This window comes from Crocodylus siamensis, chromosome 4 (assembly GCF_052110815.1).
Source record: "Crocodylus siamensis isolate JL-2025a chromosome 4, ASM5211081v1, whole genome shotgun sequence".
Taxonomy (NCBI): Eukaryota; Metazoa; Chordata; order Crocodylia; family Crocodylidae; genus Crocodylus; species Crocodylus siamensis.
In genome coordinates this window covers 429,437-445,588 of record NC_143398.1, presented here as the reverse complement: position 1 = coordinate 445,588, position 16,152 = coordinate 429,437, and the positions used below count along the sequence as shown (strand labels likewise).

Here is a 16,152-nt window from a genome sequence, read left to right as displayed (position 1 = left end):
TCAAGATATATGACATCAATCTCTTTTCCCTCATCCAGGTGATAGGTCACCTGGTCGTAGAAGGAAATGAGATTGGTCAAGCAAGACCTACCCACAACAAACCCGTGCTGCCTATCCCTTAGGATGTTGGCGTCGGCCAGTCCATTAAGGATGGCCTCTTTAATGAACTTTTCTAAGATCTTCCCCAGGATAAAAGTCAGGCTGTTGGGCTGATAGTTGGCCAGATCCAATTTCCTCCCTTTCTTGAAGATCGGCACCACATTGGCCTTCTTCCAGTCTTCAGGCAATACATCAGAGTGCCAGAACTTTTTAAAGATCTGTGCCAGGGGCTGAGCTATGATGCTCGCCAGCTCCTTGAGTACCTTGGGGTGTCAATGGTCAGGGCCAGCTGACTTGAAGCTATCCAGCCTCTCAAGGTGTTCCTTCACGAGGTCTGTGGCGGGTGCAGGGATCCCACCGCAGTGAAACAGCTGGGTATTCATATCCCAGCACTGCCAACACGTGTGGCAGGCCAGTAGGGGGCACTCCTGCAATGAGCCGCCCACCTCCCTGCGCCCGACCACCTTCCAGACTCCGAATACCTCTCTGGGGCGCTTTATGCTCGGCCGACCCCTCTCCCGGAGCACACTCGCTAGTCTGGGGGTAACGTGCCACCACCACCCCGAGAAGGGACTGCCTCGGCCCTGTGTCCTCAGGGAAACACAGGCCTAATAGTCCGACGGATACTCGAGCCGGTACAGGCACTTATAGATTCATAGATTCATAGATACTGGGGTCGGAAGGGAACTCAATAGATCATCAAGTCCGACCCCCTGCATAAGCAGGAAAGAGTGCTGGGCCTACATTACCCCAGCTAGATACACATCTAACCTTCGCTTGAAGACCCCCAGGGTAGGGGAGAGCACCACCTCCCTTGGGAGCCCGTTCCAGACCTTGGCCACTCGAACTGTGAAGAAGTTCCTCCTAATATCTAATCTAAATCTGCTCTCTTCTAGCTTGTGGCCATTATTTCTTGTAACCCCCAGGGGCGCCTTGGTGAATAAATACTCACCAATTCCCTTCTGTGCCCCCCCGATGAACTTATAGGCAGCCACCAGGTCGCCTCTCAACCTTCTCTTGTGGAGGCTGAAAAGGTCCAGTATCTCTAGTCTCTCCTCGTAGGGCCTGGCCTGCAGGCCCTTAACCATACGAGTGGCCCTTCTCTGGACCCTCTCCAGGTTATCCGCATCCTTCGTGAAGTGCGGCGCCCAGAATTGCACGCAGTACTCCAGCTGCGGTCTGACCAGCGCCCGATAGAGGGGAAGTATCACCTCCTTGGACCTATTTGTCATGCATCTGCTGATGCACGATAAAGTGCCATTGGCTTTTCTGATGGTTTCGTCACACTGCCGACTCATGTTCATCTTGGAGTCCACTAGGACTCCAAGATCCCTTTCCACTTCCGTGCCACCCAGCAGGTCATTTCCTAGGCTGTAGGTGTGCTGGACATTTTTCCTCCCTAGATGCAGCACTTTGCATTTCTCCTTGTTGAACTGCATTCTGTTGTTTTCTGCCCACTTGTCTAACCTGTCCAGGTCTGCTTGCAGCTGCTCCCTGCCCTCCGGCGTGTCCACTTCGCCCCATAGCTTAGTGTCATCTGCAAACTTGGACAGAGTACATTTCACCCCCTCGTCCAAGTCGCTGATGAAGACATTAAAGAGTATCGGTCAAAGGACCGAGCCCTGCGGGACCCCACTGCCCACACCCTTCCAGGTCGAAACCGACCCATCCACCACAACTCTCTGGGTGCGACCCTCCAGCCAATTCTCCACCCACCGGACTGTGCAGTCATCCAAGTCACAGCCCCTTAACTTGTTCACCAGTATGGGGTGGGATACCGTGTCAAAGGCCTTCCTGAAGTCCAAGTATACGACATCCACTCCTCCTGCGTCGAGGCGTTTTGTGACCTGGTCATAAAAAGAGACTAGATTGGTCAGGCACGATCTGCCTGCCACGAACCCGTGCTGGTTTCCCCTCAGCATAACTTGCCCTGCCGGGCTCTCACAAATGTGAGCCTTGATAATTTTTTCAAAGACTTTGCCAAGGATGGAGGTGAGACTAACTGGCCTATAGTTGCCCGGGTCCTCCTTCCTCCCCTTCTTGAAAATGGGAACCACATTGGCCCTTTTCCAGTCCTCCGGGACTTGACCCGTGCGCCACGAGCGTTCAAATATTCCCGCCAGTGGCTCTGCAATGATGTCGGCCAGTGCCTTCAGTACCCTCGGATGGAGCTCATCCGGGCCTGCCGACTTAAAGGCATCCAGTTCCTCCAAGTGACCCTGCCCCACCTCAGGGTCCACGCATGGGAGTCTGGTGCCTTGCTGCTGCCTCCCTACACTCCCAGTGAGAGACTTGTCGTGCCTCTCGCTTAGGGACACTGAGGCGAAGAACTCGTTGAGGAGTTCAGCCTTGTCCCCTCTGTCCGTCACCAATTGTTTCTGCCCATTTAGCAGGGGTCCTATTCCTCCCTGGGCCTTCCTTTTACTCCCTATATATCTAAAAAACAATTTCTTATTGTCTTTTACTTGGGTTGCCATCCTCAGCTCCATGGTAGCTTTGGCCTGTCTAACTGCCTCCCTGCAAGCACGAGCAGAAGAGGTATATTCCTCTTTGGTGATCTCTCCCTGTTTCCACTTTTTATGTGCTCCCCTTTTGGCCCTTAGTCTGCCCTGGATTTCTCTGGTCAGCCAGGGAAGCCTCCTGGCCCCTTTCCCTCTTTTACCTCGCACGGGGATCGTCTCGCTTTGTGCTCGAAAGATAGTTTCCTTAAGGCACAGCCACCCTTCTTGGGCTCCCATCATTTCAAAACTACTACTCTGTAGTGCGTCCTTCACTAATCGCCTGAGTTCACTGAAATCAGCTTTCCTAAAGTCCAGCACGTTCACCCTACTAGTTACCTTACCCACTCGACGCCTTATGCTGAATTGTACTTTTAGGTGATCCCTGTCCCCCAGATGGCTACCGATCTGTAGGTCCCCTACTATGTCATCCCCCGTTGCCAATACCAGATCCAGTAAGGCATTCCCCCTAGTGGGACCATGTACCTCCTGCGTCAGGTGGAGGTCCTGTACACAGGTTAGAAACCTGCGTGAGCGGTGGGACTTTGCTGTCTGTGTCTCCCAACAGATGTCTGGGTAGTTCAGATGTCTCTTGGGCACTTCCCCAAGTCAGGGGGGCAAAAAGCAAAGTCTCCCTTAGTCCGCAGACCTAAGGGGTCTCTCTGGCGTAATTTAGACCCACCCCTCAATAAGTCTCCCACACCGGTCACAAAGGAGAACTTTATTGATTACCGGGGTAGGGTGAAAATAGGATACAAGATTGAGAATATCCTAGAAATCCCACAGAACAAAACAGTGTGGCTGAGGTAGCCTTTTGATCACACATCTGTGTTACTGCCAGCTAGATATCTAATCCGATGATTGAGTAGCGTACTCACAAGCATCTTCCAGAGTTCTTCCGTTTCCCCTCTGGAGTCTTGGGGTGAGAAAGAGCTAGGTCCCAATGGGAAGGCGACGTAGAAGAGTTTATCAAAGAGCGGTGCCTTCAGGATCGGGTGTTTGACCAGGGCAGCCTTTAGGATGTCGAATGCTTCTTGGCACCCCGGCCTCCAGACCACTGGATCAGGGCTGCCCTTCCTGGTCAGCTCGTGTAGGGGGGCTGCCGTCGCTCCGAATCCCGGGACAAACCGTCTGTAATATCCGGCCAGGCCAAGGAAGGCTTTGACTTGCTTCTTGGTTTGTGGAGGCGGCCAGTCCTTAATGGCCTCAATCTTGTCCCACAAGGGAGCAATATGACCTCCATCCACCTGATGTCCCAAGTATACTACCTCGGATAGTGCCCGCTGGCACTTTTTGGCTTTCACCGTAAGACCGGCTTGCTTGATCTTGCCCAACACGGGGGTCAGATGGATCAGGTGCAATTCAAAGTCCTGACTGAAGATGGCGATGTCATCCATGTACGCCATGGCAAACAGCTTGCACCCTTGCAGCAGGTTATTAATCAGTCTTTGAAAGGACACCGGAGAGTTGCGCATACGAAAAGGTAAAACCATAAACTCATGTAGTCCCACAGGGGTGGTAAAGGAGGACTTGGCTATGGCGTCCAGATCCAGCACCATTTGCCAGAATCCTTTGGACATATCGAGAGTAGAAATGACCTTGGCGGGACCCAGGTGATCGAGCAAAGTGTCCATCCTGGGCATAGGGTATGCATCGGGGTGGTGATAGCATTCAGCTCCCGGTAGTCCACACAGAACTGGATGGGCCCGGCCTGCTTCCGGACGAGTACCGCCGGGCTGGCCCAGGGACTCCCTGAAGGCTGAATTACCCCTAACCCTTCCATCTCTGTGATCTCTCATGTTATTTCTTGCTTCACCTTCTCGTTAATTGAGTACGGTCTGGAGTGTACAGGGCGATGGCTGCCCGTGTCTATGGAGTGCACCGCCAGGTCCGTCTTACCTGGTTTGTTGGAGAACACTGTCCCGAAGGCTTTGAGTGCCGCAAGCAGCTCGTCCTTGTCCTGGGAGGGCAGGTGGTCCGGCAGATGCAGTTCCTCCATTCCTGCCTCCCCATCCCGGTCACCGTACACGACCGGCTCCTCGGGGTCCTCGGGCGATCCTTCTACTGAGGAAGTCCAGAGCACCGCATCCCCTCTATCGAAGTAAGGGTTAAGCATGTTCACATGAACAGTCTCAGGCTTGCTCCCACTCCTGCCCACAACATAGGTCACATCACCCAGCTTGTCCAGGACAACATGAGGACCTTCCCAAGCGCCTTGCAGCTTGTCTGTCTTTAGTGGCAGGAAAACCATAACCTTATCACCACGGTCAAAGGTACGCAAGCGAGCCTTTGCATCATACCAGGACCTTTGCTTCTCCTGGGCCCGTCCCAGGGACTCTCGTGCCACTTTCATCATGTCCGCCAGTATCTGACGAAAGTTCAGCACATGCTCCACCACAGAGGTCTTGGTGGGAGGGATTTTCCCTTCCCACTCCTCTCTCACCAGATCGAGAGGACCTCGGACTCGCCTCCCAAGCATCAGTTCGAAAGGCGAGAACCCCGGGGACTCCTGGGGCACCTCCCGGGAGGCAAAGAGCAACTGCGGCAGTTTCTCACCCCGGTCATTGGGGTTCGAGTCCACTTCGGCCTTTAGCATCCCTTCCAAGGTCCCACTGAACCTCTCTACCAGCCCACTTGTCTGAGGGTGGGAGGCTGTGGTCTTGAGGTGTTTCACCCCACAGCACTCCCACAGGCACCCCATCACCTCCCCCAGGAAGTTTCCACCCCGGTCCGTCAGGATCTCGGAGGGAAAACCCAGCTGACAGAAGATCTTGGTTAGGGCATCCGCAACCACCGGTGCCTCGGTGGAGGTCAGGGCAACTGCCTCCGGTACCGAGTGGCAAAGTCCACTAGAGTCAGGACGTACCTTTTCCCTCTATGAGTCTTATGCCTCAGCGGGCCCACAAGGTCTATCCCCACTCATTGGAAGGGCTGATCAATGATAGGGAGGGGCTGTAGGGGAGCCTCTCTCTTGTCCCCACTTTTGCCCTTCCGCTGGCAGATTTCACAAGATCTGCAATACTCCATCACATTCTGGGCAATTCGGGGCCAATCAAAGTTTGCCTGCAGCCGCTGGTGTGTCCGTTCCCTGCCCATGGGACCAGCACATGGTAAATCGTGAGCCATGGAGAGCAATCGTTGTCTGTATTGGCGATGGGGTTCCCAGGTCTGGGCATGGTTCCTTGGTACCCACAACCAATAGAGAAGTCCCTTATCCCAGACCTCCTGCTCCCTCTTCTCCGGGGTGAACTCACTGTCTTGCTCCTGAGCCGTCTGCTGGAGGTCCTCCGGGCTGGGGTCCGCCAGAACCTCCTGCTCGAACTCCTCTCGCCCGGCTAAGCCATCAGCAGAGAGCTCGGGGGCTCCTGCAGGGAGTGCGCCTTCGCCCTCAGGGACTTCCCTGGACTCCTCCCTGAGAGTCTCACCTCCCTCTGCCACTGATGGACTAGACACTTCCCTGGGACTGTCACTTAGCCCACTCTCAGGGTTGCTAGTTCCCTTAGGGTCTGGTGTGCGTTCACCCCCCGCTGGGGCCTCTCCCAGGGCAGCCAATAGTGTGACTGTCTCTTGGGGAGTTTCTAACCTCCCCCTCTAGCCTTTCTGCTCTGCAGACAAGTCACTGCATTAATGCGGTAGGGCTCTAGCCCTAGGACCTGGTCCACCTCCCGGTGCCGGAGTTCTAGCTCTATGATATCCCGTCCCACCGGGATGGAGACCGGGGCCCCTTCCAGCACACCCATTTCTACACACATCGCGCAGCCTCTCCACTCGATGAGCAGACGAGTTACCTGTACCTCAAATGTTGGAGACCCCACCCCTTGAACGGTAAGGGCCTTCCCTGGGATTATATCCGCAGGTGAAACTAGGCTGGCATCGATTAATGTCACGCTGGACCCCGTGTCCAGCTCCCCAATAAGGGTTCTCCCATTGACCGTTATCTTGGTCCGGTGGGGGGCCATCACCTCCCCTGGGTTTGTGATCCTGTAGCAACAGGCACGCCCCTCGGGGGGGCTCGGGTCTCCCCACTCATTGCTTTTAGCTGTTGCATGTCTGACGGGCTTGGGTTTGTGGCTTAACTTTGGGCAGTTGGGCTTGATGTGGCCTGGCTCCCTGCAGTTATAGCACCCCCTCTTTTCCGAATCGGGAAGTTTGGTCGAATTAGGGGCCTCCTTCCGCTCGGTCTGGGATGGCCCCTTTTTCCCTTTTGGACCTGGGCCTCCCCTCACCCCTCTTTGGAACCCTTTATGTTCCTTCCCAGAGTAGGGGGGCTTCTTGTCTGACCCCTCACGATTAAGCAACAGCTGAGCCGCAATTTCAGCGGCCTCTTGGACTGTTTTGGGGCCCCTGTCCTTGACTAGGGTTTTAACCTCCCTTGGACAGCAATGATAGAATTGGTCCAATGCCATGAGTTGGTACGTTTTCTCGGCAGTGTCAGCCTTGGCTCCCCCTACCCATTTAAGGAAAGCATCCCACATCAAGGCCACATAATCAGCCATTGACTTCTCCGGTTGTGGGCGGAGATTCCGGAATTTTTTCCAGAAATAGTCCGGCCCTAACTTGAACCTCGAAGCCACGGCCTGTTTAAATGTATCATAGTCCTCAGCTGCATCTGTGGGCAGGCTGTTCAGGACCACCACCAGGTCACCATCTACCAAAGCGGCGATGTGCATCATGTACTCTTCCTCAGGCACCTTCAACCGTTGGGCTTGCTTTTCAGAGATGCTGAGGAATACTTCGGGGTCATCTCCGGGTCTATAGCAAGCGAAGGCTGAGGAGTTCGGTTTGGGTTGTTCCCCAGGCGCTTGCGGAGGGCCCGCACCTTCCCCGTTGCTCCGCAGATGGAGTACCTCTAGTTCATGCTTGCGCTTGGCCTCTGCCTCTCGGGCCTCCATCTCCATCTTTTTCAGATCCATCTCCATCTGTACCTTCTCACGCTGGATCTCCAACTCCATCTTTTTCAACTCTAGCTCATACTTGAGGTTGCCCTGTCGCTCCCGCTCCCGCTCTTCAGCTTCTAGCCGCATCTGGTACTTCCAGCGCTCCTCCATAGGGGTTGATTTCCCTGAGGACGTCGGACTTGGCGTGCAGGGCTGTGATTCTGGGGAGGACTCAGGAGTTGGTGAGTGTGGAGGCTGCTCCATGGCTGAGTCGTTGTCGCACAGGAGTTTAATCAGTTCCTCCTTCTTTAGCCCTTTCTTCACATGAAGGCCTCTCTCTTTTGCCACCTCTTTCAGTTCAGGCACGGTCTTTTGGACATACTGCTCCTCCATCCTGGCTATCTACATTATCCAGTCGACCCGATGTCAAATTAGAAATTGTTTGCTCAAGGGATTTCAGTGACTCTATTACTCTTCCCAAATTATGCCTGTAAAACAGCAGGGTATTCGGATCCCACCACTACCACCACCTGTGGCGGGCCAGTAGGGGGCGCTTTTGCATTGAGCCGCCCACCTCCCTGTGCCCGCCCACCTTCCCGGCTCCGAATGCCTCCCTAGGGGCACCTCGCGTCCAGCCACCCCCCTTCCTGGAGCACACTCGCTAGCCTGGGGGTAACGAAGCTGCCACCACCCCAAGAATGGACTCACTCTCGGCCCTGTGTCCTTGGGGAAACACAGGCCTAATGTCCTACAGGTATTCGACCCGGTACAGGCACTTGGGGCACTTCCCCAAATCAGGGGCCAAAAGGAAAGTCTCCCTTAGTCTGCAGCCCTAAGGGGTCTCTTAGGCATAATTTAGACCCACCCCTCAATAAGTCTCCCAAACCGGTCACAAAGGAGGACTTTATTGGTTACAGGGGTGGGGTGAAAGTAGGGTACTAGACTTAGCAGTATCCTAGAAATCCTAAAGAGCAAAAAGTCTGGCTGAGGTAGTCTTTTGATCACGCATCTGAGTTACTGCCAGCTAGATATCTATCAGACCTCGAGTAGCTCACTCACACGCTTCATCCAGAGGCTGGTGAAATTTCCCTTTGTTGGCAGGCCATTTCTAGCTCATGAGTTTTGGGGGAGAGAGCCAGTTTCAGATGGTAAAGCTCCTCTCAGTCCCCCGCATGGCTGCTGCCCCCTCCTCCTGGGCAGTCTTAACTTATATAGCCCCTGTGACCTCCTTCACCTGGTCCAGTGGAGGCCAGCTGCGGTTGGCTGTCGGCCAACCAGTTCGAAATGCATCACTAGTTGCCGGGCAGACTCTAGCCCCCCAGGTAGATGCCCCTCACCCAGGTGGCTGATACCAGTCACGTGGGCAGGGGGAGCAGGTCCCCCCCGCCCCAGACTGCAGCCAGCTCAGGTTACCTAAAAAGACAGGCTGAGGGTGTGGTCTCCTCTGCTGAGCCCACCCTACTCAAATGGTCACAGCACAGAGATTTAATCACATTGTCACACGGCAGAGATTTTGGGGAGAAACCAAGGCGGCTTTCTGCCACATGTGCCCCCTGACAGGTGTCACCAATCGCCCATGGGAACAGGTTACCCAGACAGGTGGTGCAGTCCCCATCCTAGGAGGTTTTTAATACCCAGCTAGACAAAGCCTTCCCTGGGATTGTCCGGTTGGGGCTGCTCCTGCTTTGAGCAGGCGGTTGGACTAGATCTGACCTCCTGAGGCCCCTTCAAACCCTCACCTTCTTTGATTCTGATAGCACAGGCCTGCCACAGGCTGTTCAGGGATAATGGGCCCCATCGGTTCTGGTCATGGTGGGTCCATAGGGGAGCAGAAGTGCCTGTCGCCTGGCCCAGCCCAAAGGGGTTGTGACCCCATGGCCCTGTCTGACCCCTCTCATCAGACCTTCCCTGACAATGTCTGCAACAAGAGGCAATCAGGGCTGCACTGGGTGTGTGACAGGAAGCCATAGCAGAGGCTGCCAGGAGCTGGGCTTAGGGAGGCCAGGGCAGTGGTGGGTATGTGTCCGAGGCCAGCGGATGGGCTGCTTGCTCACATACCACTCTCACCTGTTGCAGCCTGCCATCTGCACCCTCCTGACCAGGGAGAAATCTCCCTGCTGCAGGTCCTGGTCCCTGGGCAGCTGGTGACCATGCAGGGCCTTGTATCATGGTCCTACCCTAAGCAGCTGGCAATGACCTGGTAGGGAAAGAGAACAAGAAGGAAGTAGGCCAGGTCCCTGGAGAGCTCAGACCCCAAAAGTGCCACATGCCCACCCCCAGCCAGGTGCTGGATGGGAAGTCCTACAGCGTGGAGTCCAAGCTTTACCTGCTGAACAGGGGGCCCAAGAATGACAGGGTTGAATACCAGTACTCCATGGAGGACAAGGCCTTACAGAAGCCAAAGTCAAAGTCCAGCAGATTCAAAGGTAGGAACATGTGGGCCAGGAAGCATAAGGAGAGCCCGGAGTGGTGATGCCTGGGGGCTGTTGCACTCTGCACCAGGCGTATGGGCCAGTCTGAGAAGACACCTCCTCGGGCTTAGCTTCCTGTCGCTCGTTCTCATGTTTGGGAAATGATTTTTGGGCAGTTTGTGAACGGCCCTTCCAGTCCCGCCTGGAGAGCTCTCAGCCCAAAGCAGAACATGGGGTCTCATCACGGCCCAGTGTCAATAGTGATGATGTGTGTCAGGAGACACTTCTACCAGCTTTGATCCTGTTGCCCCACTGGAGACCCCACATCCTGAGGAGCACGCCTCAGCCTGGCCCATGCACTCCCCCAGGAGCCAGCTGCAGCCTGTGACCCTGCCTGGCTGTGATGGGTGCTTAGCACATCTGCCAGTTTAAGAGAAGGGGCCATTCCAAAAGCTTAGGGAGTCACATGACCAGAAGGGGGAGGGGCTTGGAGCATATAAGCCCAGGTCCTGAGCTGGTCGGGCAGTCTAGCCCAGAGGGCTGCTGGAAGTGGAGGTCCTGAGCAGTAGGGCCACAGCCAGGCTCCTGCCACAAGATCTGGGCTGGGGCAAGCACTGGTGGTTTGTGCAGGGACTAAAGGGAGGTCAGGAGGTCCCAGCTGGGCCAGAGAGAGGAAGAGGGGCCAAAGGAACAGAGGCTCTGGGGTTCGGGGGAGCCAAGGAAAACCACAGCTGGAGAATGGTGGGGCCAGAGGAGCCCAGGAGTCTCACCTGGCCAAGGAGCAGGGCCCCAAGAGAGTGACAAAGACTGGGATTGACAGCTGGAGACCAAGGGGGCAAGGACTGGGAGCCCAGAGCCCAGAGCCCGGGGCACATGTGGCAACAGGAAAGAGCAGCATCTGTGAGGCACGGACGTGGTGTTAGGGGGCGGTCAGAGCTGTGCAACTGGCAGGTAAGGCAATGACCATGGACCCACAAGAGCAAGGTCAGGCTTGTGAAGCCCTGGGGCAGCCCTTGTTTGTCTAGAAGCTGAAGATGTCAAGGTGTGGTGGGTGAGGGAAGGGGGGACTGCCCAAGGGGAGATGGATGAGATTGAAGGGGCTCCATGGTGTTATGGCCACCTCTGGAGTGGACCCCATTACCCCAAAGCATGGGGAAGCCCAGCAGCTCACATCCTGTTGGGAGACTGGACCCACGTAGCCTGAATGGCCACTCACAGGCTTTTTCTACCTGTCTTCTAGGTGTGTTAAAGTCCCCCAGAGCGTTCAAGAGCTGAGGAGAGAGGAGGCATCTGAAGACAGAGGGAATGTCACCAGCACTGCATTTCTGCCCCCACCCAGGACATGCCAGGGCTAGTGCCCACAGCTGGGCTGGGGGATCAGGCCACGGCTGGGACACAGGAGCAGGGACTGGCTTGTGGCTAGATAATGGCTGGGTCATCCCCAGGGCTCTGTTGAAGGAGGCTGCTCCTGCCGTCTTGCCTCCGACGTGTGGTCCATGTTGGGGCTGCGCAGGGAGCCCAGGGTTGGGGGCTGTCTCCTCTCTTTGCATGGAAAGCCCAGTCCCATGGGGGCCCCAGGCTGCCAGAATAAAGATGACATTGGTGACGCTTATCTACTTCCCCAAGTGGATTTAGGAGCAGAGCCTCTGTACAGAGCTTCCCCAAGCACTGTGCAGCAGCTCCTCCCTGGCCATCGCTTCGGTCTTCTTCTCCCTGGCCCTCTCTTCCCACCCTTCTTGGCTTCTTGTGGGCTCAATCATGTGTAGGGACTATTTGAAGTCCTGGACTCAGGGGTCTAGGATGGAGGATGCTTGCCGGTTGTAGTGTTGTATATGGTGTGTTTGTGACAATTGTGGCAGGTTTCAAGAAGATAGGTGCAGGGGATTCAGAGAAATTGCACCCCAAAATCTTGAGAGCAAAACTTGTGTCATGTGTATGCGTTGAGCCATATCATGGTCAAAGCTACAGGAATGCTAGCCCCTGCTGAGGTCACAAAGGCTGCCACGTTCCCAGGAGATAGGTGCAGAGGGTTCAGACAAACTGCACCTTGAAATCCTGAAATCAAAACTCATGTTACATGTATGCATTAAGCCACAGTGGGGTCAAGACTGCTGAGATGGTAGCCCCAGCGTAGGCCACAAAGCCTGCCAAGTGTCAAGGAAATAAGTGCAGGGAGTTTGGGGAAACTGCAACCCAAAAGCCTGAAAGCAAAAGTCTTGTCACGGCTATGTGTTAAGCCACAGCAGGGTCCAGACTGCAGGCATGCTAGCCCCTGCTGAGGCTACGAAGCCTGCCATGTTTCAGGAAGATAAGTGCTGGGGTTTGGGGGAAGTGCACATCAAGCTGCAGACTGGCAAAACTCATGACATGGGTGACCCGGTGTGTGTTAAGGTGCAGCGGGGTGAAAACTTCAGGGATGGTGGCCCCTGCTGTGGCCACAAGGCCTGCCAGCTTTTGAGGAGATAACTGCAGGGGGGTTCTGGGGCCCTGCACCCGAGCTGCTGACAGGCAAGACTCATGCCATGGGTGCTTGTGCAAGTGCTGCCCGTCATCAGGCAGCAGGACTGATGATCACCCATCACTTTGATGCAAAAAATTGAGGTCCGTTTCTTAGAGGCTCGCAAACTATCACAGACACACATACATTAGATGGCGCAAAAGGTGTATTTGCAAATAGGGTCAGAGCAGAGTCAGAAACTCAGATTACTCTGAACCCACCAAGGAATTTTTGCAGGCTGTATTTATCTTTTTCCTCCTGGGCACGTGTGCAGAAAGAGGAACTCTTACAGCTCACTTCCGTTTCATACAAGCATACATGTGGTTACATCACTACATACATCGCATGTATAGTATTAATTAACTACTTAAGTATGCAGGGCGGAGAGGTAAATATGCATCAGCTAATTAAGCATGCTCAGAGACTACTATAGGTCACCAAGAGTTTAACCCCCCCGCTTTCAAGGACACAGTCAGTTGAATTCCAGCTTCTGTAATCTGCATGAGAAAGGCTAGGGAGAAGCTGGGGGAGAGTCTGCGATTTAGTATAAGAAAAGCTGTGGCAAGGCTGGGCAAGGAGAAAAGTCCTTGGCAGTGTTTCTTTCTTATCAGGTGCAAGATGCAAGCTGTGCATTTCTAACAATATTCCCCCCTCAAGATGCTTTCTGCTCCCCATTTTCACTTAGGCAGATCAAGATAATTACAAGGAATTTTTCTGAGTACCATGACTTTTGCTACAGTCTGCGCTTTGAGGGGGACTGCTGCAACTTGCATCCCTTCAACTGTGGTGGTTATTAATCTAGTGACAGTACTCTCCTAATGCCACTTGGGAAAGATCCCAGCTGCGGTTCTCATCCCATTCTTGACCAGTACTCTTAACATCCGCCTTATCACTTACCAACCATTCTGGGGCCAAAGGAAAAGCCCTCCAAGGCCACTGTTCTCCGGCCTCTCGGAGTCCCCCACAGGCCCAGCAGTTGGTGAGATTGAAGGTACCTGCAATTCTTTCCATCATGTCAACATACAAATTTGTCCCTGGGGGAGCAATTGGGGGAAGCGGGGATATAGGCTGGCGGCTAGGGCTGCTCAATCCTGCTTCTCTTACTACATAGATAACAACGAGGCATATTAAGATTCCCACCATATTCTCCCTTTCTTGAGATCAAATACAGCCTAAACTTTTTCTTTTTACTTTCTTGTCTAATTTTCTGAACTTTGATTAAGCCGTCTCAGGCGCATTTGGAGATCACCAGTAGGTTCACAGCTCCACTTGCTGGCTTCTTGTTCCGAGGACAACTCAGCTTCCGGAGTGAGTTCGTCCTGGGAGTTGGTGTCCTCTGACGCTTGTGGATGTCGTTTCACACGGGTATGGTGTATCCAACGGTCATGGCCAGTAATCTTTACAGCGGTGTGGGTTGTTAGAAGTACCTGGAAAGGGCCACTCCACCTCTCAGTCAAAGGCTCCTTTTTCCACCGCTGCACCAAGACCCAGTCTCCCGGGCAGAAGTCATGTACCGGTACGTATAAAGGCAGATGTTGAAAGGAGGCTGCATACCTGTGAAGAGAAGACAAGACAGACTGCAAAGCAATAACGTACATATGAAGCTCGCTATTACCTAATTCAAAAGTTACATTTTCTCGCATCCCAGGGGGTAAGACTCGAGGGGGCTTGCCAAACATAATTTCATATGGGGTTAATTTAATGCCCCGTCGGGGAGTGTTTCGAATGCAAGTAAGAGCTAGCGGCAATGCTTGAGGACACTTAAGGCGTGTTTCAATACAGATTTTGGTGAGTAGAGTCTTTAAGGTCCTATTCATGCGTTCCACTTGTCCTGAACTCTGTGGTCTCCGTGGTGTGTGTAGTTTCTAAGTGATCTTGAGAGCTTGTGCGACTTTTTGAACTACCTTTCCCACGAAGTGTTGTCCTTGATCCGACTTGATGGATTCAGGCAGAGAATACCGGGGAATGATCTCCTGCAACAAATACTTCACTACTGTAGCCGCAGTGGCAGTCCTGGTGGGCCAGGCCTCGACCCAACCAGAGAGCTGGTCTACCATGACAAGTAAAAACCCATGATGTCCGGACCGTGGGAGCTCGGCAAAATCAATCTGCCATGCCTGTCCAGGGTACGCTGCCCAGGGTCTATCTCCCATTGGCACAGGGGGTTTCCTTCGAGGGTTTATTTTCTGGCATGTGATGCACCTGGTAGCAATGCGCTGAGCTTCTACATATAGCCCTGGAGCTACTGCTTGGCGGATCACTAGATCACTCATAGCCAAGCCTCCAATATGGGTTCTTGCATGGAGCTGTTGCAGCACCTCCCGAAGCAATGGCCTGGGTATCATGACCTTTCCTCCCGGTACTATCCACCACCCCTGGGAGTTTTTTTCTGCACAAGCTTTCTGTGCAAATTTATCTTCTTCAGGGGAATACTGCGGGACTAAATCCCGGACGTATGGCCATATGGCATGGGACATGGCCTGCCTGGATACTTCCTCCGCTTCTCCCCCAATAAATGCGGCTTCCTTTGCTGCCGCATCAGCCTTTGCATTTCCAAGCTTATGCTTTTCCTCAGCAGCCTTCCCATGGGCCCGCACATGAATGACTGCTACCTCTTTAGGCTGGTGGAGTGCCTCTAGTAGCTTGATAATCTGGGGGCCATTAGCAATTTTATTCCCAGAGGCCGTAATAAAACCCCTTTCTTTCCACAATAGTCCGTGTGCATGGACTGTAGAAAAAGCATAGCGAGAGTCAGTGTATATATTAACCCGCTGGTCTGTCCCCAGCTGTAATGCTCGGGTGAGCGCAGTGAGTTCTGCGGCCTGTGCCGACCATGAGCTTGGCAATGACTCCCTCCATACTACCTTATCCAAGGTTACCACTGCACATCCTGTTCGTCTTTTTCCATCGATGACAGAGCTGGAGCCGTCTACGAAGTATTCAACATCTGGGTCCTCAGTTGGGTCCTCAGCAAGATCAGGTCGCACCTGCATAGTTTGATTCAGGACCTCAAGGCAGTCATGCGTCGGTTTCCCTGGCTCCGGCAGCAAGGTTGCAGGGTTCAAGGCTGTAGTATGTTTGAAAGTAAGTCCTGGATTAGAAAGCAAAAATATCTCATACCGTGATTGTCTGGAGGGGTTGAGAAACTCTCCTCCCTCAGTCCCTAGAATCTGGGGAACTCCATGAGGGGTGAGTATTTCCATGTCCGCACCCATGACTATCTTCTGGGCTTCTTCAACAACCACTGCTGTGGCTGCCACAGCCCGAAGACAGGCTGGCCACCCGAGTGCAACTGGATCTAGAACCTTTGAGTAATATCCCACGGGTCTCCAGGTTGGGCCTGATGGCTGTGTCAGCACCCCTGATGCGACCCCTCAATTCTCATGAACATACAGTCGATATGACTTTTTACTATTTGGGATGGCCAGGGCAGGGGGCTGGGCTAATGCTGCCTTAAGCAGATCAAAGGCATGCTGCATTTCTTTATTCCATTTTCATTTAGTGAGACTCTCCTTAGTCAGTGAGTCATACAGTGGTCTAGCCTTCCCACCATAATTTGGTATCCATAGTCGACAGAACCCAGTTAGCCCTAGGAATGCCCTCAGCTCCTTGGGTGACTTAGGTGGGGTTAGACCTTGAATCACCTGTATGCGATCTGCACTCAGGGCTCTGACTCCTTTTGAGAGCTTATATCCCAAAAATGTGACTTCGGGCTGACATATTAGGGCTTTCTCTCTAGAGACTTTATATCCTTTTTCCCCCAGAGTGTT

At 53.7% G+C, this 16,152-nt stretch overlaps 2 protein-coding genes across 2 annotated transcripts in view; one reads left to right on the top strand and one right to left on the bottom strand.

Annotated features, from left to right (window-relative positions):
• Positions 1-15,334, top strand: part of LOC149865300 (uncharacterized) — a 32,112-nt gene extending 16,778 nt beyond the window's left edge. The window contains exon 9 of the mRNA XM_090041291.1: positions 11,126-15,334. Within this exon, the coding sequence (XP_089897417.1) occupies positions 11,126-11,160 (35 nt within the window). The 3' untranslated portion in view covers positions 11,161-15,334. The remainder of the gene's footprint in view (positions 1-11,125) is intronic.
• On the bottom strand, positions 6,165-9,730 carry LOC149865301 (uncharacterized). Its single transcript, XM_090041309.1, has one exon. It carries the CDS (start codon positions 7,865-7,867, stop codon positions 6,176-6,178), a length of 1,692 nt encoding a protein of 563 aa, XP_089897435.1. The 5' UTR covers positions 7,868-9,730; the 3' UTR covers positions 6,165-6,175.
• Positions 15,335-16,152: the final 818 nt, after the last annotated feature.

Coding starts and splice junctions, on each gene's coding strand:
- LOC149865301 (XM_090041309.1), bottom strand. CDS start 7,867: ATGGAGGAGCAGTATGTCCAAAAGACCGTGCCTGAACTGAAAGAGGTG.